This window comes from Lasioglossum baleicum, chromosome 6 (assembly GCF_051020765.1).
Source record: "Lasioglossum baleicum chromosome 6, iyLasBale1, whole genome shotgun sequence".
NCBI lineage: Eukaryota > Metazoa > Arthropoda > Insecta > Hymenoptera > Halictidae > Lasioglossum > Lasioglossum baleicum.
In genome coordinates, this window is record NC_134934.1 from 4,533,902 (window position 1) to 4,558,935 (window position 25,034).

Sequence of the window (25,034 nt, forward strand, 5' to 3'; positions counted from 1 at the left end):
TGAAAATGATACCAGATATGATATAATTCCGATGATATTTACTTGTGTGATGAATAGACTGCGGATCAAATTTAAAACACAGTGAAAATAGTCAAAAAATTAATAAATGCTCTTGTAGCATTTCCGACGTATTAAAATAATCAAGAAAAGAAATAAATCTATATGTGTAGCTCCTGTAACTTGCAATGAATGTAGACAATTTCTATTTTGCATAAAAATCCGCGGTCTAGTTAGAAATGAATTCTTTACGATTGTGCACGGTGCAGTAGAAATTTTGTTAATCGATCATTTCACAAGCTCAATTATTTTGAACGGTTTTTGTTGAAGCGTTTTAGGACATCGTCAATCGATTTTAATTGAAAGATTTCAAATATCTACGTTCATATATATAATACTCAGGCGAGAGTCTGCAAACTACATACAAAAGGTTCGAGCACCGAACGAATAACTTTGATTCGATGGAATTTTCGAAGTTGCTGAGTTGGCAGTCAAAGTGTTAAACGATGTAGGCAATGGTAATCAGATGGAGTGATGTCAGGCGAATAAGCTATCAGTCACAGTTCCCCCATCATAGACATCGCAAACCATTTGAGTGGCTTCAGTCACGGTTTTTGCAAGATTGAAAGCACACAGCGCTGAGTATGCAGTTTACCGGTTGCACCGTACTTATTATTGATTTATATGGTAGTGTTTTATTTAACTATTATCCGGACGCGTTCGAAATCGGAAAAGACCGGCTAAATATTTCCCATTGAATAGCTGGTTATTATACGAAATCAAGCGGCATGAATTCATTTTTTCTGCTAATACTAACTCCGCGGATTTTTCAATGAAATTGTAAATTCAATACCGACAAGTTTTATTAAGAACATACGGAAAACAATAACCAGCGTACAAATCAAAAATATATCATTGTAATGTGTCAAAGCTCGCGTTTATTAAATTATCGCCGAAATTTACGGTGTCAGATATACCTCACTAAAAGTATCCTTTCATTCCTAGAAACGTGCATCTTTAATCTGGTAAATCTAAGAATACGTCTGAGAAGTGGAGAGCCCGTATTGTCTTTAACGTCCACATTTTCCGAAATAAATGCAGTTCTCTGAATATATAATCGCAGCTCTTCCGATTCGGTGATTAATATTAATGGGGCATACTCTTTTTATAAAATGAAAACACCGAGGCGAGAAATCCAGTCGCAGTATTACACTGCGCGCGCGCGTTGGCAAAAATATTTTTGCGTGGAGCAATCGCAAAAATGTCTTCCGGAACGGTTTTGCTCCCGATGGAAGCGAGGGTGAGTCGCAATTGACAGTCGAACCGTTTGTTTGCCAGACAGAACTCCTATCAATTTAGCTGTCCAAGTCGTCAGCAGGAACGTTGACGATTTCTTCTTTTCTCCCTCGTCCAATTCTTTCTCCTCGAGTTTCGCTTGAATGCCGGAGCAGATTCGAAAACAACTACCACTTACCGGGACTCGTTCAAGTGTTCCGGGAGTTGAGAATTGGAAACTTTAATGAACAGAATCCCTGAGTTATATAGATATCTGCGAAAGTGTTATTGAAACTACAATAAAAGGCAACTAGGCGACATTGTTTGACAATTACCAGCGTTGAGCGGCGGACGGTCCGCGTCGCGACGCTGCAAAAATCCCAGTTAATTATAGCCGGGTACCATCGAACTTTCTAATGGGCATTCAACGCTCGATACACAATTCGGATCTCATTCATAATTGATTTATTATCGAAAGCTATTGCCTGAACAAATTTATGCAATATCGAAGAAACTTGAACGTTTCCCGCAAACAGCCCATCGCGCGCTTCCCCTCGGAGTATTGATCACCTCCCCGGGCATTGATACTGCTCTCGAGAGTGGTCTTTTTTTCGAAAAGTCTTCGGCATTGTGAACCATCCTGTGTTAAATTTATTTCGCCGTTGATAGGCGTGCTCGGTGTGCTTGCGATCACGAGTGTACATACACCGTCGGAAAAGGATTCCGTTTTAATACGCCGGGCGTTTCTCTTCCAGAGGAACTCCCAAACTTACCATTTCCCCGCGAAGACATAAAACTAACCCCTTAAGTTTTCATAGGTATGAATGATAGCGCTGAAAGAAATTGCGCAGGTGTTTGTGCGAGCTCAAGTGCGACCGGAGTGGTGCTAAAAAGCACCCGAAGTTTTGGGCACACGGAACCCAACGGTTCCGAGCGTGTACTAGTTCAACAGAACGGCTTGAACCGAGGAGTTGGTCAGTCTGTTCAAGAATTGTTGGTCTTTGCCGGAGACAACTGAATTGGCCCGCCTTTGTTTATGTATATCTCTGTTATTCCAAGCCTTCTCAAACGCTACATTCTGGTTTTTCATTCGGAAACATCGTTTTCGGCATTTTCTTGAAATACAGGGTGTCTCAGCTGAAGGGGGCCGCCTAAATATCTCCTTTATTTTTAATGGTAGAAAAAAATATTTATGGCATAATTTAAATGGTATCGAATGGGGAATATCATAGAAGAACAATTTTTATTTGTTCGGTTATTTTTTCAGTTTTCTCAAGATCATCGTTATTTTTCATCGGGAAAACTTATTTTTTTCATTCCATCTTGTTAATGACTTAAGCATATTCGAATGTTTTTTCAGCCGCTATATAAGATGGAAAAAAATAAGTTCTCCCGATAAAAAAATAACGATGACCTTGAAAAAACTATGAAAAAATAAAACCGGACAGAAGAAATTGTTCTTCTATGATATTCCTCCTTCGATACCATTTAAATTATGCCATTAAAAATAAAGGAGGTATTTAGGTGGCCTCCTTCAGCTGAGACACCCTGTATAGACGTCGCAGTAAGATTCAATATAAAATCATAAAAATTGCTTAAATGCAAACAAAGCAAATTATACATGGTGATTCTGGGAACTGGGATAACTTGCTGCTCTTTTTTAAGTAAAAATAGACGAAAATGATAGAGGAATTGCAATTGCACCTGACAGCTGCATCGGTGCATCCCCGTGAAGAATAAGGTCACAGAAAGTTAGGCCGTATTGTGACGTATGTGTATTTCGTCTATTATTTTTTTTCTATCTTTACTTGAAACAGAGCAGCAATTGTGCCAAAGTTTAGAAAACAATGAAACAACAGCGAACAGATGATCGTGTTATTTGAGTATGCTCGTGTTATGTAGCAATATTAAACATACGCAACACGAAAGAAACTTTTTGGACAAGCTACTATATGCATATTCGTTGAACGAGACCGCTTACTAATAAAATTAATTTCACGCACGATTTCATCGAAATTACAATTTTCTATTGTAGTTCGATCCGGATTGCGAGGTAAACAGTTGAAAAGCTTGAAAGCGGCAACGGATTATATCGCGTGCGAGCACGCACGGACAAAATAGAGTTCCGCGATACCGTAGATTTTCATCCCCGCCGGGGACAAGCATGAATACTTGTGCAAATAAAACAATTACCATAAAAGGTATATTTTGCCGTAAAGTTTGCGCTGCACGGTAGTCCCGCGTATGAGAGCACGTGTAATTACTTCGGTAAACAGAGGCACACAACTTTGCAAAGTTGGAGTTTGAATATCCTTTAAACTAATAGTTTTTTGCGCAAGTAACCTAATAGCATCTCTGCTGATAATTAGTGCGCCACGAACAACGAGCCGCCATTAAAAGAAATGCCGCTCGCAACTTTGTAACTTTGTTTTATCTGCCGCACTGTTTTCTCTGCGGCAGCGTTCATACGGGAATTATGTTCTAGTGTTATACGAAACTCGGCCTGAAATGTTTGAAATCTATATCATTATTAATACGATTCGCATTAACGAAAATTCTTTTCGCTTTACAGGATATTCCTGATAGAACGCTTTTTAACCGTTTTAGTGCGACGGCGCTTTTGAAATTCCTACATTCGCTGAATTAAACACATCAGCGAAATAAATTCGAGAAATCTGTTTGCTTTGGCTCTCAGTGAGCATACAACTCCATTCTTTCCTTTTGCTCGACTTTTATTCGACTGAATAGGTCATTTTTGCATGTTCAAGTCGTGTTAAAAAAGCCAAACCCCTTTTCTGTTTTCAGATGCTGCGTTTTTTATTTTAATATTGTTGTGTTGTAATTTGACTGGATTTTTTCATAAAGTTATTTAATAAATTTTTAATTACGGAAATTTCATTACGATGTTCACTTTGGAGACTGGATTTAAAACACGGACTTATATGCCGTGGGCAGATTTTCAACAATTATGGCCATTTCAAAACATTCTGGCAAAACTAGAAGTATTTATTATACTCGTCTTGAAAAGATATTAACAAAAACGATTGAACTTTCTAGATATAAATAAAGGAAACGAGTTGAATTCGTCAAAAAGTTTCGAAGATAAAATCTATCCAGCAATAAAAAAAATTTGATGAAAATAACGGAATGATTTATTTAAGGAAATAATATATTGAGAAATTGAGATGTACAATATTATGTATTCTTTCGATCTCCTTGCATTTTGCAGATCCTAACCAAATTTGGGGCACCGAGTTAGTGCAAAAATTCATTTATCAATCAGAATGAATATTTCCGTCCTCATGGGATAGAATTTTTGGGATTCGATTATTATTACCAAATTTTCCTTAGAAGCAGTAATATTAATCCTTTCATGTTTTATGCCGAGCGAGTCTCGACATTGATTACGCCGCGAGCACAAATATTTTAACGACTTTAATTATATTCATCAATAATGCCACAACTACGTAATTATGTAAGAGCAATTTTAGTATTTCGCATGTATTTGTATATATTAAGTAAGTTGTAAAAATAGAGGAGACGGAATAATTTGGTCGCAAAGGGTTAACGCTTTGCACTCGGAGCTATTTTAACTTGAAAATTAAACGTTTGTTCGATACAGAATATTCCCATTCTCTATGATTTTTTAAATTAAATGAATATGAAATTGGTATAATACCTCATACAATACCGAAATGTTTGGTAATTGATTAGATACCGACATATATTTAATAGTGTAAACAATATTTTGAATAATGGTACAGCGATTTTTAGTGGTGCCTGTGTGAGAGTCGCCATTCGAGTTCTAAGGGTTAATTTCGGTTGCGATAGTGGCGATTTTCGCTGCCACGCGATGAGACTCACGCTATTTTTCAGTTCGAATACGAACTCGATAGCGAAAGTGCTCGACACACCCCCGCATCCTTTCGCGCGATCTTTCAATTATGTCTGGCGGAAGAAGGGGGCTGAAAAGTCGGAGGCGTCGAGTAGGCTGGCCGCTAAATAGAAACACCTGTCTGTTGCAGGAATTTGCTCCGGTTTGCGAGAAGTGCGGATCCAGATACCGACGGCCGTGAAGAAAGGTGACTCGGCGATACTGAACTGCTGGTATGACACCGAGGGGGATCCTTTATACGCCGTCAAGTGGTACAAAGGGGGTCGAGAGTTTTATCGCTACGCCCCGAACGAGACCCCGGTCGTCAAGACTTTCCCCATCGGGAACTTGACGGTGAAGGTGAGCATCGAGTTTCCATCCTTCTCGTCCATCTCCCCGCCGCGGCAAACCCACCCTCGAAAACCCATCCCCGTACTTGTTCACCCTATCTTTTCTACTCGTGGCTCAGTGGTCGAGCTTCCGCGGGAACCTTTTTTCGTGAACAGGCGTCCCAGCGGCGCGGCGCCGTGCCGCGCCGCCACAGTGGAACAGGACGCCCATTTTCTTGGACAACACGACGATATTTCATTTAGAAAAATACGGATATTCTTGAAATTCCGCAAAAAGAAATACGGTAAAATGTACTACAATCAGATTGAAATACATACGTCAAAATCAATATTTTGCCGCGAATAAATTCGTACTATTCAACCAGACAAAATTCTCATATTTTTATAATCTCAAGATTTGGAAAAACATTCTTTATAAAAGGTAGAGTAAGTGCACCTATTACTGCGGTATTTTTCCGAATTCGATTAAAATACGTGAAAATCAATATTTTGCCCTCGAATAAATTTGTACAATTCAACGAGAATGTATTCTCGCTGGCGAGGCAAACAAAATTATCAATCGTTCTCATATTTTTAGAATCTCAGGATTAGAAAAAACATTCTTCATGAAAGGTAAAAAGAAGACTTCTATCTCGATCACCAAAGGACTGTTGTTCGCATGATTGTACATTCTTTATATTTAAAATGCATAGGGGAATATTAAGCATGATACCGCAGTAATTGGTACTGTTGCCCTATTAGAAGATTGTTCGCTATCGTGTGACGCAACCCTTAACACAATATCTACCGGCGATTATTCCAAAATTTTTGGAAGTTATAGCCCATGACTGACGCTTTTTTAAACAGATTTGACAGCACTAAGATATTTCATTAAAAAAACTTCTTCTTTGTGTTCGAAATTTGATAAATCTGCTTCTCCGCTATCGTCTGATGCACCCCTCGAAGTAATGTAGCTTCGTCTGAAACCATTTCGCCATAAAGTCGGAAACAACGGAGGCAATTGGCATGGCCAGTTGTTTTTCTTACTCGTTCCACTGTGCGTCGGCCCGACGCCGACGTTTTCACGAAAAAACGCCGCCGGCTGCGGCAAGACCAACGTCCGGGGATTTATCGTGGGTTGGGAAGTTGGATGGAACAATAACCGAACGTTTCTTCTGAAATATGGCGCCCAGATACCGACCCCTGTTCCCTAAGGAACTTCGCGAGACTCGGGCCGGCACGGCGGCCGTCTTAATGAGCGGAAATCAGAGCGCGGGACCGCCGGTGTCGATTAAGCGGAGAATTATTCGAGCCGTTTTTACGAGGGGTTGAATGCGTTTAGGGGAACTTAAGCCGCCCTTGAGACGCCGATGAATCGATTACCGTGACGCTTCTGTCATTATCGTTCGCGATACCGTAAACATTGTTCTCAACCCCTTGCCGTATGATTTTCATTACGGCAACCGTGATTAGAGCTTCTTCATCCTCGATAACTTCGCACAAAGAAGACATTTCTCTTCTGATTTTCTTTTTTTATTAGGACATCTCTTATTATAACATAATATACATTACAAAAAAGAAAAGAAGACCCTTAGACACGTAGGTTAAAAGTATTTAAAAAGTCTATCATATACATGGTGTCCGAAAAATGTTCCATTTCCTTTAAAGGGGTGACTCCTGAGGACAGTTCAAGTAACTCTGTCCTTTGTAAAAATGGACGGATTCCGGCTTGGCCAATGGCAACGTTACGCTCAGCGGGATCTGTCACCGAACCAGAACTCGTCCGGCGTGGCCGCGCTATAATTGGTCCATGTTTTTCGATTAGGAAAAGATTTTCGCAACAGAAAAGGTCATTTCAAACGACTTTGAGAATCGCTTATTTCAAGGAAGTACATTTTTGGCACACCCTGTATACGCATGCCATAATATTAGGCTCAGTTATTAACACATTGTTTGCGGGCGGTTTTGTCATCAATCCATCCCGCAAAGCCGGCAATTTTTTCAGATTCGTGTTTACAGTCGCGAAACGGTTAATAATATAATTATGACTTAGACTGACGCCTAACTTTTACTGCACAACGCTACTTTCACTCTCTACCAACAGTATGCAAAAGACGCGTTTAACCGTCTCCCGCAAACAATGTGTTAAGCAAACTATGTAAATTTGGTTCTGGATAAATAAAGGTCTAGAAAATATGGAGCTCAATACCAGGAGACAGTATGGACAGGAGGCAGCGGATGCAGGTTGCAATAACACTGTGGAACAGTTGCAACGGAAGGACACCTCCTTTCTAGAAATAGAGATTAAGTGGAACAAGACCTTTAATCGGATTATCTTTAGGATCCTGTTGGGTCGTATAACGCCGGCTAGATTTTATTTCGGTTGCTTATGACATTTAATAGCAATGCTTTTAATCTGCTCCAGATGTCAATCGAATGTCGGTCACGTGCGACGGTTTGGCGCGCGAAATACAGAAAAAATAAGTTTCTTGGATGATGTTGTGGTTAATTGAAGTGATTCAACGTGTTCTGGCCATGCAATTTGCTCGACAGGTAGATATGTTCTAAGTGAATTAAATGATGAATGAGTCAATATCTTCCCTGATATTGACGTACAATATATAGTAAACTGAACAGCGAGAACCACTCGAGTTTAATATACTCCGTGACAACTAAACGACGGGACCGAAGTGTCCAATGAATATTCTTGACGGTTTGCTAATTTGATGTTGTTCCCTGGTCGTTAGCCCTGTGATTATTGTAGTAGTATTATTATAGTAATTGCATGGGATTCCTGGGACTAATTTGATTGGTCGCCTCTAATGAATTTCATATTGATCCTCTTGTGCTTTGAATTATTAAGAAGGCTATTATATCTCTATGTCGGCTCTCCTTGTGACCATGTCACTGCTCTTTTCGAATATTCAAGAACTTTCTTTCAAGTAGCAGCACTTGCTCTTCTCCGGCTCGTCATTTTCCACTTTCTAAATTTAGTTTCCAATTTATAGGGCAAGCTTAGCTTTCACTTATTCGCGATACTTTTATAAAACTTCAACTTTATAACTTTGCAAGAAATTTACTGGTCACAAATGCTAAGAAATTCGATCAGACCCACACCAAAAATTGTGACACTATTAATAGTTAGCTATACGCATTAAGTATAAATAAAAAGGCCGATAGAGAGTTCTAATATAATATAAAATACGGAATAAACTACTGAAAGTATTGTAATAGGTATTACATCAGTTTTCTATCGATCAAATTAAGAACATCATATAAAATGGAAATATTTCAGGCCGGAAGAAAAATTCGGTTTTCGAATTAGAATAGTTCCGAGTGCAAAGGGTTAAATGTTTAACTGCATGTTTGGGTTTTTGAATTTTCTATTCCTAAAGTGGACTCCTGAAATAAACAATCAAGAATTAATCTCAAGAATAAAGCAGATCGCCGGATCAACACGAAAATTCGGTCGATAAATAAAACATCGTGCATCGGCGTCGACGAAATCCGTATCTCATAGAATCCGTCAATTTCGGGCAATCCGTTCCGCCACAAAAAAAAATCCCCCAGGAAACCAGAATTTCCAGGTAACCACGCCCCCGCCCCCCTGCGGATATCCCGGGACACGCCGCAATATTCCACAAAAGCTTTCCATAATCCTTCGTTTACCATGCAAGTGTCTCGTTATTTTCGCTCCCTCTGCTGCGCGGAACCACCCCCTGTCCTGGCACCCCCGCGATCCAAAAAAGGGGCCGTTACAAAATTACGAATAAAAACAGGGGGGACGAACAACAACGTGGAAAAGTAACACCGGGCGCAAAATTGCTTTCCCTGGCTTAGCATTAAATCCTCGACGGAACGATGTTGCTTACCGAGTCGCGCGCTATTGGTCGGCAGCGCGTGCACGCGACAGGATTCACGGGACAAAAAATGAATTTTTTAAAATTGTATTTGTTAAAGGTGTGCAACCTTACAAACACTTTCCCGGAATTTTATGGCCGAATTCGTATTGTTGCTATTGACGTAACTCCATTTTACGTGTGCCTACAGGGTGTCTCAAAATTCCTACAACATCCGGAAATAGGAGGTTCCTGAGACCATTAGAAGCAACATTTTCCTTTGGAAAAATGCCGTCCGCGGCTTCGTCAAGGAGTTATTAACGAAAAACACGGATCAATCAGACCGCGATCTAGACGCGTGTCAACTGGCCGACTGTGCCAACACGCGTGTAGGTCGTGCTCTGATTGGTCCGTGTTTTTCGTTAATAACTCCTTAACAAAGCCGCTGACGCTATTTTTGCAAAGGAATATGTTGTATCAAATGATCTCAGGGACCTCCCATTTCAGGATATTGAAGGAATTTTGAGACACCCTGTATACTCTGGTATATTCTAGTATATATATTTTGGTATATTTTTAAAAAATTATTATTATTATTATTATTATTATATATGGACCGAGGTCCTTTTATACAAATGTTTACAATTGTTTACAGTAGAACTGATAAAAACAAAAAGAAACATAACAAAAAAAGAAATTCTTAACCTAAAATTTACATAAAAAGGGACAAGCGTGAAACTAAACAAATGCAGGTACGATATTAACAAATAATCTTGCGTAATTTTCTTTTGAATTCCTGTAACGCGTGCCATTAAAAAAATCAATATTATTATACAGTATGTTTGAGCTTGCAATAATGCGATTTAAAGGATTTATTACTCCGTATGTGGATTTGGATTTCATTGTTTGAAATCCTGCTCTCGTTCTCAAAACACGTTCAAGTACGTAGAAATTGATTTGCCTCAGGAGTGCGGAACAATCTATATTATTATGTATAAAATTAAAAATAAAGCTCTGGTCGGATACTATTCTTCGTTCAGATAATGTTTCCAGGTTGACTATGTTTAATATTGTAGAGTAATCATGATCAAAGATTGACATTGGATTGTTTGTCTTATATGCACAAAACTTTATGCTGCACTCTCTCGAGCAAGATTTCATACTTGACGCTTTTAGGAGACCATATACATAGTTGAAGCATATTCTAACAGGGGACGAACAAGGGTAATATATAGCAACCTAAGTGTATGGATTGAATGAAAATCAGTGGAAAAACGAAGTATGAACCCGAGCATTCTTGAAGCGGAGTTGACAATGTGATAAAAATGGTTGGAAAAGTCTAAGGTAGAGGAGAAGTGAATTCCAAAGTCCTTAACTTCTGTTATTGAGGAGAGGATACAGTCATTAAGACGGTAAGGATATAGAAGAGGTACAGAACGACGGGAGGACCGCATAATATGGCATTTTTTAATATTGAGATCCATACCGTTCCTGTGACACCAGTCGCAGAAACGATCCAGGTCTGCCTGTAATCTGGAAGCATCATCCCGGAATGAGATGATTTTGGTGTTTTCTGGTACATTCTTGTATATTCTGGTACATTCTGGTATATTCTGATGTATTGTGGCATATTCTGATATATTCTTGTATACTCTGGTATATTCTAGTATATTTTGGTATATTCTGGTATTTCCTGGTACATTCTTGTATATTCTGGTACATTCTTGTATATTTTGATGTATCGTGGCATATTCTGATATATTCCTGTATGTTCTGGTATACATATATTCCATATAAATTACACTGTCACATCCTGGAAGACTTAACACTAGGTTTACGGAGCACTACAAGTGACCAATTCACATTAGCTTATAAAAATAACGAGAACGTGTCCTTCTCTCCAAAGGAATAAATTTTTCGGCAAATTTCTCGTGGATGCATCTTTGCAATCCCCGTTCAGTTCCGCGAGCTCAGTTTTGCGGGCTCCGTGCCGAGAGGGTCGCGAGCGAATAAATCGCGCAATGCGTCGCGGAATTCTGCGGAACTGGCCGACGGGACGCCGTTACGAAGCGTAATGTTGCTCGTAAACTGCGTTGGAGGGGGGCGGGGGGCGGCGCAGCGTATTCCGTGAGCGGGAAGCTCTCTGCCAGGGGGGCTAGCTGACTAGCCGACGCCGACGCTGGAGCCGACGCCGACGCCGACGCTGTTGGCCAGAGTGACTGGCCGCCACCGACGCCGCGCTGTCATTTCAAATCGATATCGCGAAGAGGCGAACGCTGGTCCAGTTTGCCGTCTTCGCAACCGTGGATTATTCAACGGCCGTTCCGCTGCCCGACGGAACAATGCGAATCGGCCGCGGGCCTTTGTCTTCCGGTCGATTGATCGATGCTCGCTAACCACGCAGCACACCACCCTCCGTACACACACATACACGTCCATACGCGTGTAGTTCCCCCCTCTCACACCCACGGCACCCCGACGCCGACGCCGATTCCTTTTTTTCGGACAGCCCGTGCGGCGACAACGTCATAAATCCACCACGCCAAAACCGTATCGAAGGGACTGCGAAAAAGACGCTTGGCTACCCGGCGAAATAATCTGGATAACCCGGATCATCCTGGGAAATATTGTCTGGGGGATGTGTGGTGTTAAGCGTCTGATCGTCTACACGCTCGATATAATTAAATGGATATTGTTATCGGATTTCACTAGAATCGGTATGTTTTTCCGAAAAAGTCCGAGATTAGAGCTAGCAATCCCGCAAAACTGGATCCCGCGTCATTTTTGGTCCTGCATTTCTTAAATAGTTGATGCGAGATCCCGCATAATTTCCCGGACTACGGGTGTAACTTTCGCGAATGACGACGCGCAAGCTGCACTGTTTCGATACTAACTATTCGACTTACAAGTGTAGGAGGCTGAACGATCTTTTTCCGCTGCGGGATATGTTTGTAATGACCTAGGTGCAACCTAGGAGAAACAACACTTAATAGTCTTCGCTTTTTACGATCATGTTTTCAAAGTTCTACAAATCTAAATCTTGTTTTATAATTTGGACATTTTTTAAAATTTTTATTTCATTAAAGCTATATTTACAAGACAGCTCGTCTATACACCACAAATATCTTTGTTGTTTTTAAAGCCTAAGTATGAAGTCTACAAATAAGGGGCTTCGAAAATTAGTGAGTGATTAACGAGTAGACTGCGAATTTTTAATGGTTAATGCAATATAATAATGTCCTGTGTCTGTTATATGGACTAGGAGCTACTTAGAAAGTTTATACGTGCATGGGTAATTATAGTCACTGAATTCCTAATGAAAGGGACTGTCAATGTAGATGTTTAAAAAAGGGTGCTTCCATTTTTTAAAAAATGAAGGTGACCTTGATATCTCTAAAAAAAATCAACTTTGTCTTTCAGACATTTGACGTATCTTTAAAAACAACAAACATATTTGTAGTGGCAACGTTAGGTGACTCACCCTGTATATAGTTCGTTCTAAACAATTTTTACATACATTTTAATATTTTGGTGAAGAAAAAAATTCGTGATTCGTCTAACCGTGATTCAGATGTTTGCAAGATTGTAGGACACTAATTTCATTCACAGTTGCTTAGGAAGTTGCTTAGAAATCCTCTCCGTGGCACACATACGCGAACTTTACCGTCGAAAAACGAGCGGAAGTCATGAATTCCAGTCAGCAGAGCCCAGTCAGCGTTGAAACTCCTTCGACGAGCGGTTTTTGAGTAGCTTTTATATTTTCCAAACAATGCTCGTAAGCACTGTTTCCTGTAAATGAATGCGGTCCGTCTATTCATCCGGTGAAAAGCTGACCGCACGGTGCTCAGGACCTCTTAACCTTTGCTTAAATTCAGTAACAGTCGTTCAGACTGATCTTTTCTAAGGTGGGATACCTGCATTTCGGTCTCAGCCATAACCGGAAGCACGCCATTCTGCTCCGCGTGCCCGCGGAGAAGTTCCCAGAATCAAACTTCTCGCAATTCCCTTTCTGGCTGTTAAAAAATTACTGTTTTGAAGGGCGAACAAGTTGGGTCTCCGTTGGACAATCTCGATCTTAATCCTTTCTAACTCGGATGAAAATGCGGCGATCTTTAGACCGTGGAGAAAACGAATTGTTTCTCTTCTTTCTTCTGCAAGCATTCAAATGATAAGAACGTTTTCATTAGAAATTTACAACAGAACCTCGATTATCCGAACCGATAACATCTGAAGCGTCTACTGCCCCAACGATGTTCAAATAGTTCATTCTAAAGCGATCCATACGCATCACAAATTAATACAGCTTGAAACTGGCAATTTAATTAAGTTACAGATCTATTATACGAATAATCAAGGTTCTACTGTGTCTACGATACACCGGCGAGAATCACTGCACAGAAAATTCACTCAGCTGGTCAGAAGCCAAGGTACCATCGTAGGCTAAAATGGCCATAGACCCTTTCCTGGCCAACGCGAAATTACAGTTTGATATGCCACCAATTAATGTAAAAACATTCACTGGATGACTTTCCGGTACTTTTTTTCAAACTCGAATCGAAGCTGTGATGAACGTTGAACATAAAAGATTCGGACAAATTGCGATTATTTCAAAAAACTGTTTTGCAGTTGGTAGGTCTTATTATACTAAACGCAACCTGTATAAATCGAATTTAAAAAAACAGCTAGGCGAGGAACTCATATTTAAAAAAATTCACGGAGTTTCAGCCTCGATTTGAATAACAAATTGATTTATTCAGTTAAAATTGTAGACAGTTTTAGAAACTACGTTTTCTTATGAACATATGTTAGGATAGACGAATTTGCAGATCTTACACTTGATTTTCTCACGTTTTTTCCATTGGACGACACACTGTGGGTCGTCGCGTCGGTCCTCGAGGAAAGGTTGAAAGGGCGGTCTCGCTTCGGTCGCGATTATCGAGAGCAGCTGTCCGGTGATACTAACCCTGTTTATGCCAGTTTCGTTTGCTGGGAAGCCAGTGACAAATCGATCGGCGCTCTGTTGCAGAAAACCGAGAGCAACGCAACCCAGGTGAGCCTGACGAATCTGGAGCTGGACGCAGCGGGGGCGTACAGCTGCGAGGTGTCCGCGGACGCACCTTCCTTCCACACGGCCATAGTTGACGCCACCATGAACGTAGTCGGTAAGAGAATCCAGCAAACCAAGCAGCCAACCAAACAAGCAACCGTGTTTATTAAGTTGCACCGGAACTTTACGCCGCGTCGCGTCGGTGCAAGCGATACGAAAACGTGTCGCGTTTGAGTCTGCGGCCCGGGCAGAGACTTCTCTCCTCTCTTGCTCTCTCTCTCTCTCTCCCTTACACTCCCTCTAACTTGAGCCTCGCAGTTTCGAACTGCGAATTAATACCAGCCACGGCCTGGGTGGACTTAAGGGCTTACGTGAATCGCTGTGGACCGAGCCGAAGATAATACTGCGGGTACACGCGGCGGAATGAACGGGAATTAGGTGTTTTAGGCGAAGTCGAATTAGGTTAACCGTGTTTTTCTTCTTCATCCCGTGATTCTCGTGATCTGATCTTCTTTTGTCCGATGCTATTGGTACTGGATCCAGAGACCAGTCGGTGTAGCATCGGCGTGCGCCCATTGCTAATTGCACTTAAGTGGCTCCTACGGGTATTTGTTTATTAGGAGGTTGCATTAATTCGTGCCGCTGGGATTAGACGGCTCGCGATAATTCCACTCGTCGCTCGCATCGTACTACTCAGCAGCAACACTTCAGGCAACTCAGCCTTAGTCGGCCTTCGAGGGTTCATCATTCAGCTCACTGAAGGTTCTCTGTAACTTCGGGAGACGAGTTGCCATATCCACTTCTCTGCAGTTTTATCACTGCGCAAGAATAATTCCGTGGATCTGTGGATGATAACGTATGAGTCGTTTCATGTAAAAGTAGTACAAGTCGAAACAGTTGATCATTGGAGAATGATGATAACTTAATGACGATTAAATTAACCTTCTCCCTGGGTATTGCCATTTTACGTTAACCTAAGAAATGAAAGAAAAAATTTGTCTGCATAAGAGTATTTCGTGAAATTTTATTGATTTTTAAAAGATTTGTATACAGTACATTAAACATTTCAAGCATGCCATTAGACTGCGGATCTTTATGCATTTATGGCTTAAGGAAATGTTAAAAAAGTGCCAGAATATACTAGTTAACTTCCCGATTTTATAGGGAAGTTATTGTAATGACCCCGAAAATCGAAAATCGATTTTTTAGCAGATCTTCACGTTTCATGGTCATTGCAGTCATTCTAGACTATTTTAAGCAAAATGTTCGTATGTGTGTGTGTGTGTGTGTGTGTGTGTGCGTATGTCTGTTTCTATGGTATCAAATTTTTCGTTAACGTTTTCTGAAAAAGTAACAACGCGATCAGAATGATGAATGATGCAATCGATGTGCCCCGTCGTAACTTAGAGCTGATTAGATTTTGGTCCATATTGGTCAAGTAGTTTTTTAGATTTTTAGTTTTTTTCGAACGGAGTTGATTCTACAATGCAATTTATACGAGAGAATGGAAAGTTTCCACCGAAGAAACAAACGTAATTACACAAAAAAATTTTTTTTTCATTTTTCTTAAATTAAAAAAAATTTTTTTAATTTAAAAAAAAATTTTTTTTTTGTACCTTACGCTAATGTTTCCGCTTACAATAATCGAAAATTATCCCAATGCAAGAGTGAGTTAATCATCTCTACTCCCGAGAATACATTTTCAAAGAATATCGATGAAAGTACAAAAAAAATTTATATTACAATCTTTAAAAAAACAATCAGTTCAAAACGAATTATTAACTGAGATTAAATTGAAAATTAATATAAACAATATGATAATTATTAATAACATTAATGTTGAATACGGATTGGTTAATGGAGCACACATGCGGAATATTAAAATTTATTACTTTTCAAGAAAATACTAAAATTCCGTCTATATTGTGGTTAGATTTTCAATTGGCCAGAGTAGGAGTGAAAGTAAGAACTCGTTATCGTGATTATATGAAAAATGCAAATATTCATCAAAATTTGCCACCAATAATAAAAATATCGAATCAAGTAAATATGTCGAGTGAGGAAAAATATCAAATCACACGTAGTCAATTTCCAGTGGTTCCTGCTGAAGCGATTACGATTCATAAAAGTCAGGGACAAACATACGAGAAAAGTATGTTTGAATTTTAAAACATCAGAAAAACGAACTTTACACATGTTGTATGTAGCACTGAGCAGAGTTTCAAAATTGAGCGGTTTATATATTTTGGGACAATTTAAATTAACAGTATCGAAGAAAACCAAGGTCAATACTGCTAACCCGGATAATGAGGAGTCGTATCGTTTGCGAAAAACTATAATAATTAAGACAATTTATTTTGCAACATCAGTACGCTATAACAAGGAACCAAGCGAGCAACGAGTCTACGATGTTCGTTTAAGGCGACGCCATATAGCAAACATCTTGATAAGTAGAAAACTATTGAATTTCCCTGAAAACGTATAATCTTCTTAAAACGTACTAAAAATAATGATAATAATATACTGCAACTAACGAATCGGGAAGTTCTTTGTGTGGCTCGTGGAGAGTCACACACCAAATCAAAAAAACATTAATAGCTATAGGTACTACTAGCCATGCGTACCACTAACCCTTTCGCAAGAGCAGTCCTATCCGCGAGCTCGCGAAGCGAGCGAGCAAAAACAACCCTACTCGCGAGCGAGCGAAGCGAGCGAGCAACAATAACCCTCTAGTTTTATTTCTTTTCGATGTATGTACAAATAAGAGTGTTCCCATTTCTTTATTGTAATACCATTCCATTCCATTGCAGTTTCTTAAAATTTGTTTATAAAACTTGAAATTTGCTGAAACACCCGCAGTCTACATATCGCAGATAGGATTCCTAGAAAATTTTTCGAAACTTTCCGTTCGTCGACTTTTCATTTCCGTTTTACACAGGGAGAAGGTTGAACGGATGATATTAAGAAAATAATAGATAGTCCAACTGAAATAATGGCACCTCGATACCTTTACTAGATTCGTTGGCCGAAGTATAATCGAGTGCGAGATAGGCTCGAGGCGATTAGGGGATGACGGTGTCGGCCGATGCAGGTGCGTCGGGCTCGTCATCCGTTCGTCCGTTGCTCATTAATTTATCGGGGAATGACAAATTGCGGGGCCAAATGGCGCGAAAAGCTGAAACGCGGCGCGCCGTGCCGGATAACAAAGCCCCGAGGTGGATTAAAGATAGTTTCCCAACGCTGTTGGTCCCGCGACGCTGCCGTCGCGCCGCGCCGGCCCGTTTACGCTGTTGGTATAGTAAATACACGGCCGCCTGTGAACCCCGTAAATTCGGGACCATCTCGTTTCATTGTTGCGCGTTGAATGGGAGGCAAAGAAAGCGACGAACGGCCCAGGCGAACAAATAGTGAGAATTACCATTCCGCCGCCCGGAGCCCACCTATTATATAATTGCTATTTTAGCCGACTGTAGGATACCGGTTTAATGATCGTTTTATGACGCCATTACAGTCTTCGGATACGCCTTTGTCTCGGTTAAGCTGCGTGACAAAGGGAACGGGATTACGCAATAAATTTTCCGCCCCGCGGAATATTCGCGGATCGCGGCTACGCCGCACCGTGCACGACGACTCCTAAATAAAGATCGCGACGGAGAACGTGATTATCAGGTTAATAGGCGCCGTCCTCGCGAAACGACCGTCGTCGCGGCGCGTCGCACAGTGGTTTAGAATCGCCAAAACATGGCCAAATATCGAAGACATACTATAATTTCGTCGAAAATCGGTATCCCGTGGATTTTCGGGTCGCCGATTATGAATCTAAATAAATTAAAAATTATAATATTATTTCGTATTTGGATATACACTTATCGCACATAAGCGGTCAAGAAAATTCCTATATTTAAACAAAATTTAGATAAATGAAAATTTTTATTTTTGCGTTTTAGAAAAGTTATTATAATTATTAATTTTGACACTTTCTTGACACTTTAAAATATCATTCGTAATCATTCTGTTTTTATTACCACGCTTATATTAGCTTGCCGAGTTGTCGATGTTGTATGCGTCAAATCTTGTAATCGAATTTTAAATCACTTCCCAATGAGCTACAGACTTGAAACTTTAAACACAGCTCACAGAACTGGATGACAATGCAATATTAAAAAACAAATTTTTAAAAAACTGTGCGTCCAGGAGAAAGAAAAAATTTTAATATTAACCGTCACACCTCGTCGCTCGATGCTCGGTAGTAAGTCATCGCGTTCAGCGATCCCCACTCCGCGCGCCAGCGCTCCCTACTCCACTACGCGTTCCCACTCCGACTCATCCCCACTCCACTGACCCACTTCGCACCGAAGGAGCTCAGTGTTCCGTTCATTCAGTTCCATTTCGTACAATTTCGGACTTCATAAAGAGACGTCGTCTCTCGGAGTCATCCCCTCATTCTAACTCGCGTATTTCCATATCTTGCGTTTCTATATCTTACTATTTCATACCAGTATTACTATATCTTGCGTTCCATTTAAAAAAGACTAAAAAGTAGAAAATAAAAAAATATATAAAAGAAAACTTTTTAGAAACCGCGCTAATATTGAAATGCACTAAAAAGGAGAAAATAATTTTTTTAGACATTAATGACTATAAATAAAAGCATGGAGCGCCCACAAAGATTATGTCAATGTAGTTTAGCGCTTACGCTTTTATTTGTAGTCACTAATGTCTAAAAAAATTATTTTCTCCTTTTTAGTGCGTTTTAATATAAGCGTGTTTTTTAAAAAGTATTTATATTTATTTATATATTTCTTATGAAATGTTCTTCCGAGTGAATCGAAAATTAATTGCCCCCGGAGAACGGTTCAGCTACTACAGTTTCACGGAAACTGCATTATTAATACGGTGAAAACACGGTGAAAGCGAAAAATATGTTACTACGACTTTTACAAATTTTTCAAGTCGCCGCGTAATTTCGCGGGCAAGATAAATGTACTATAAACGCTGGTTTATGGCAAGTGCGAGGGTTTAAATCAATAAAATATGAAGCCGCGTAATACACGAGAGTGATAAAGCTCGTGTTATTAAAATCAAGATTGATATTACCCGGCTCGTTAAATAAAAAATGCAGAGAAAATGTAGCAGTGATCATAAAATATGATACACGCGACGAGACCCACCATTTTAAGAGAAACAAGATATCTGGTAATTTGATAGACTCGTTGCGAATGCATCCGCTAAATTTATCAAAACACTCTCGCAAACGTTTGTACGCAAAACATTAAGTACGGGCTATAATTAGATTAAATACAGATTAGCAATTACAATCGATACCGGGCTTATCGTATAATTCCCTGTTTTATTGTGATAACGGATTTCAAGTGTTCTTACAGATTATCCGAATTACGTTATTGCTTCATTCTCTTCATGTGTAATTATTGCGCACAGAAGTTGTGACAAATGTTCGTACGATGGGATCAAGTTTTATTGAAATTTTAATAACATTCTTGTGTCGCGTTGCTGCAACTGGTTGAACCAGAGTCCCAGACCAACACAATTTATGAAAAAATTATACTTGTATATGAATTTCAAATAAGTATCTGAATTTCAGAACTCCGGAGAGTCTGGGTTCTTTACAGTTACAGCGATTAAAACGTCTTTATCCCGAAAAATGTAGAAGAGAAGAAAATTTATATTTCTTGTATGGTAATGCTTAAATATTGATTACAAACGAGTCAAATTTGATTTCATTAAAAACGGAACGCGTAGCATTCATATTTGTTAGACATTGTTCAAATCTTTGGCAAGGGGTTAAGTCCACTTAAAAAAAAAAAAGGAAGAATATACTAATGTAAAAATGATGTATTTAGCTTTTGTGTTAAAAACTGAAAAAAATTCCAAGACACTTAATGAGTTCTCTAATCTCATTTATGAGTCTTACTTAAACTGGCGAAATGGTTGATCAATTGTACAATAACACTAAAAATTCGAAGGAACAAATGAAAAAAGGAAAATTTTAATACCAAAGAAAAGCTTGATCTGAAAAAATGGCGGACGAATGAGGGTTAAAAAGAGTGTGACTTACTGCACTCCTCTTCCAGAGACATCGATTCGCAACAAACACATTCGTTTCGTTTAAAGACAGAGTAAAATCTGTTGACGCAGGATTTGATCGATTCAGCAAGGAAAACAGATTCTTCTCGCGCATAAATTTGCTCGAATTCGAAAGGAGGTTATCCAAGGGGATAGAACAACAGGAATTTCCTGTTCAGCGAATTCCGGCGACCTCCGCTCGAGATTTTATCGTTTCGACGAGATTCGAAAATAAATTCGCCGGGTCCTGGGCGCGAGGAAAGGCGCGAATGGGAACAAATGCGTGGATAAAAATCTCCTTTACAAGCGGCGCGATATTTAAATCGAAACTACGGCCGCGGAAACGTAATGCGCAACGCGGCGCGGCGTGGCTTGCCTGCTGCGTTTTCTCAGCAGAACGTTTCCAATTTCTCGGTTCGCGCGCGGTGTCTCGTGTTATGGGAATACGCTTATGTTCGCGCGAATCAGACCGTCGCGTATCAAACCTGCAGGAGGAATGGGAGGAGGGACCAGGGAAACTTTCCTCGTGCGAATCTCAATTCGAAAACTCCGATGGAAAAATCTCCGGAGCGGGTAACTCGCCGCGCCGCGGGAAAGAATTCTATCGGCGATGCTTAATTTTTCGCGTTCGAGTCTATCAGAGATTTTGGGCTAATGAGAACTTTAAATATTTCTATGGCATAAAACACGGTCCTTGTAATCTTAGGTTGAAACGGTTCTGATAATAACTGTTTGAACGGTTATAATTAGGAATCGGATCAAGTAACTCGCAAACTGGTTCGAACTTTGATTGATTGAATTCGAACTCTCTATAAGTACTTCGAAAAACAGAAATAGTACTCCTAACTATACTCGAACCTATGCCAGACAGTTTCGAACCTTTTACAACTATTTTGGTAAACGGAAATAATACTTGCAAGTATTTCGAATCTTGGTCGAACAGATTCGAAACTTTTCTGAATATCGTACCTGAAACTCTCTGATTTTTCTAATCATTATCTTTTTTTTACCTTTAAAATCAATTATGTTGTCCCTGGATAAAAAAAGAAATAGCATAAAACCAAGTATAGTAAATGAAATATTACTCTTAAATAGTTACGAATTTAATAAAGAAAGTGCTAGAAATCTGCTATGCAGTTTTGATTTCCAAGATTCGAGTACTACTTGTGAAAGATTCGATTCCTTTCAACATCGAAGTACTTGTAAGAATCTTTTCGAAACTTGTAAGTACTCATTCCGAGGTTCGATATCAGTTTGCATAAAATTAATACTTTTCAAATATAATCATTGAAACATTATTGCTTTTAAGTAGTAATCGGAACCCATGAAATGAAACTTCAAGGATGTTGTAATATTGTTTTTAATGTAACAAAAGTCGTTAAGGGATGAAATCAATTTTTATGTCATTCCTGCTTCCCACAAACAATGGAAAATAGTTTTATTTTGCATAAAGATCCGCAGTCTCGTTATGAAGAACAGAAATTATGTTATAACTAGACTCCGGATCTTTATGCAAAATAAGCAGTTACTGCCTCAATCACAAGATACAGGAGCGAAATATAAATTTATGTTTCTCACTAATAATTTGGATGTAGTAACAATAACGTATTAATACCAATGAAGTGTTATAATGTTTTCACTGTGTTGAAATTGCACCTACTCATTTTCGTCATAAATGCATCAAATCCGGAGTCAAGTTATAACTGTTACGAGAATATCGGTTACGGTTACGATTTTTGAGAATCGATATTATATCGGTTCCGGTTTCGTTTGTGATTCGGTACTGTCATTCTGTAAAGCGAAAACGGCATAAATTGCTGCAACCCTTAATACTTAAAACACGTCGGCGTTAACAATCCTATACACCGGTGCACACCGGCATGATACGGCTATGAAATTCTCGCGACCTTTTTACGGTCAGTCGGAGTCGAAAAATTACGCGGCGAAATGTCCCGGAGACAGAAGTATGGAGTTTCTCCGGCCGCGATCGTCGCCAGGCCGGAGAGCGGTATTTTGATAAAACGGCCGCGTGTTTCGTGCACCTAGAAGTTTTTTAACGAACACAATACCTCCGCAAAACAAAAAAAAAAGACGCGTACACTCGGAACAGGATAGAGGTGGGCCTCCGGTTCGCGAGATCTTGCGCATTCTGTTCCGCTTTTAACAAATCCGAAAATTCCGAGGGAGAGAACAGTCGTATAATCTTGTCCGTGCACGCGGCAAGTGGATGGGGGATGAAACGCGAGAGAGAGAGAGAGAGAGGGAGATGGAGAAAGGGAGGATTTCCTCGTTTTATCAACGTAGGATGTTTCTTGTTTTTACGGGAGAGGGAAAGGTTCTTTCCTGTATTTTTCGCCGTGTTTGTTCTCCGATGAATGCTTGCGGTAGTCGCTCGGATGTTTTACATAGAAGTTGAAACTAGGAGGTCGGAGAAAGGGAAAGGAGAAAGGAGGAGAAAACGGAAAGTAGGGGCGGGTGAGGGTCGGAGGGGGGAAAACGAGGAACGAAAACAGGCAGCTTGAAGAGGCTCTTACGGATCATAAAAGCGATGGGATACGACGGCGCGGCGTGGCGGACGCGCTAGAATCCTCCTACCGAAAGCTACGGTGTATCTCGCTCTCGTTATCCGCTCCAGAGGGAAAACGAAGTTCGCGGGGCAGAGAAGCTTGTCTGTCGGTCCCGATTCAGCTTTTCGTTCTGGTTCTGGCTCTGGTCGTTTGACTATGCTGGTCGTGCGCGCGTGAATTTCCCTTCCGATGCACGAGTTACACGGGCGGCCCGTTACGCCCAGAAAGAACGAGACCGGGGGGAAAAACTCGAAAGGAGGGAGGGAGGGAGGGAGGGAGGAAGAGAGAGGGTGGAAAATATCAAACGCACGGTTCGAATACGCGGATCGGCAAAATATTTGGCGCAACGGGCGCTAGACGCGACTCGCGGGCTGAAAGAATCCGGGACAATAGTGTCCCTCTTATGAATACATTACTCCGATATCGAAACGCGAGCGCGAATTGCCAGGCATAAAAGAAGAATTTTTCATCAAGCGCGCAGAGAGAAAGAGAGTGAATCGTACAAAGATAGAGAGGGATAAAGAGACGCGTGTAGAGAGGAAAAGAGAGAGAGAGAGAGTACATATATCGGTATGTCGGCGTACCCGAGAATCTTGAAAAGTTTTCCCTCCCTTTTCGTGTGATACGTGCACACCGGGCAGGGGCAGCGAACGTCAAAGCGGTGTTCCGAGCATGCCTCGCATACTTACGGCCCCCCATACCTATATACCCGGCCGTCTCTTGTTCCGCAGAATTACCCTCTCAAGGGCCGTCGATACACGGGTTAAGGAGGAAATACCGGATTGGCGATATGTTACGTTTGAACTGCACATCCGGACAGAGCAAACCCGCGGCCAATCTCACCTGGTACATCAACGACCGACAAGTACGGGTTTGGTATACATAGAACAGAGTCTGCGAATTCCGCCGGCTCCCGCAAGACGCAACCCACCCCTCCGTTTCAACAACTCTCGGAATGATGGAGCTTGTACTTTGCTCGCTGTTGGTTATTAGGCTATTTAGGTATACCGCCGGCTAATCCGTTGCGCAAGTCGGCTCACGCTTAAACGGGACCAGCGAGCTGCGCATCCTCGAACGACAAGCACGACGCCTCGAAAAATTAACGCTGTCACCGCTCACTCGACAACCGTAAAGATTAGATGAAACTGCACTTGCACTTGGATTTATTTCATCGGTCGCCCCTAAACGGCGACTTTTATCGAAGGGTAATTCAATATTAGTCTCTCTTGAATTTTAAGAAATTTTCTTCACATGTCCAATTTCAATGTGATTTTATAAAATTGCCTCTGGAAAAGTTCATCCACGATTTTCTATTTATGGATTTATGATCAGACTGCAGATTTGGGAAACATAGAACTATTGCTGTATTGTTCACAACTCTATGAAATGATTCGGTGAATGATTATACATACATCTCCTGTGACTTGCAATTAATACAGGCAAGTTTTATTCTGTCTGTATTAAATACAACTATTACCAGCGGTTAATACGTGCAATTAATGCAGACAAGTTTTATCCTGTCTGTATTAACTACAACTACTACCACTGGTTAATACTTGCAATTAATGCAGACAAGTTTTATCCTGTCTGTATTAACTACAACTACTACCAGTGGTTAATACTTGCAATTAATACAGACAAGTTTTATTCTGTCTGTATTAATTACAACTACTACCAGTGGTTAATACTTGCAATTAATGCAGATAAGTTTTATCCTGTCTGTATTGACTACAACTACTACCAGTGGTTAATACTTGCAATTAATAAAGACAAGTTTTATTCTGTCTGTATTAATTACAACTACTACCAGTAGTTAATATTTGTAATTAGTGCAGACAAGTCTTATTTTGTCTGTACTAACTACAAGATTCTCGTTCCTAAACGCACTTCACACACAAGTTAGACATGCATGCACTCCAGACGTATTGAGCACACACACTAGACAAGCATCGAACATACACACTAGACATAAACATTGATTATATGGTAGGTGCAAGTTTGCTCATGGAGCATCTCGGTTTG

At 40.3% G+C, this 25,034-nt stretch overlaps 1 protein-coding gene across 2 annotated transcripts in view; it reads left to right on the forward strand.

Annotated features, from left to right (window-relative positions):
• Positions 1-25,034, forward strand: part of LOC143209685 (uncharacterized) — a 59,477-nt gene that overhangs the window by 11,931 nt on the left and 22,512 nt on the right. Inside the window, exons 2-4 of one of the 2 annotated variants that reach the window (XM_076425690.1) lie at positions 5,298-5,506; positions 14,341-14,476; positions 23,744-23,877. In XM_076425690.1, the coding sequence (XP_076281805.1) occupies positions 5,298-5,506; positions 14,341-14,476; positions 23,744-23,877 (479 nt within the window). The remainder of the gene's footprint in view (positions 1-5,297; positions 5,507-14,340; positions 14,477-23,743; positions 23,878-25,034) is intronic. The other variant, XM_076425688.1, reaches the window with a different exon arrangement.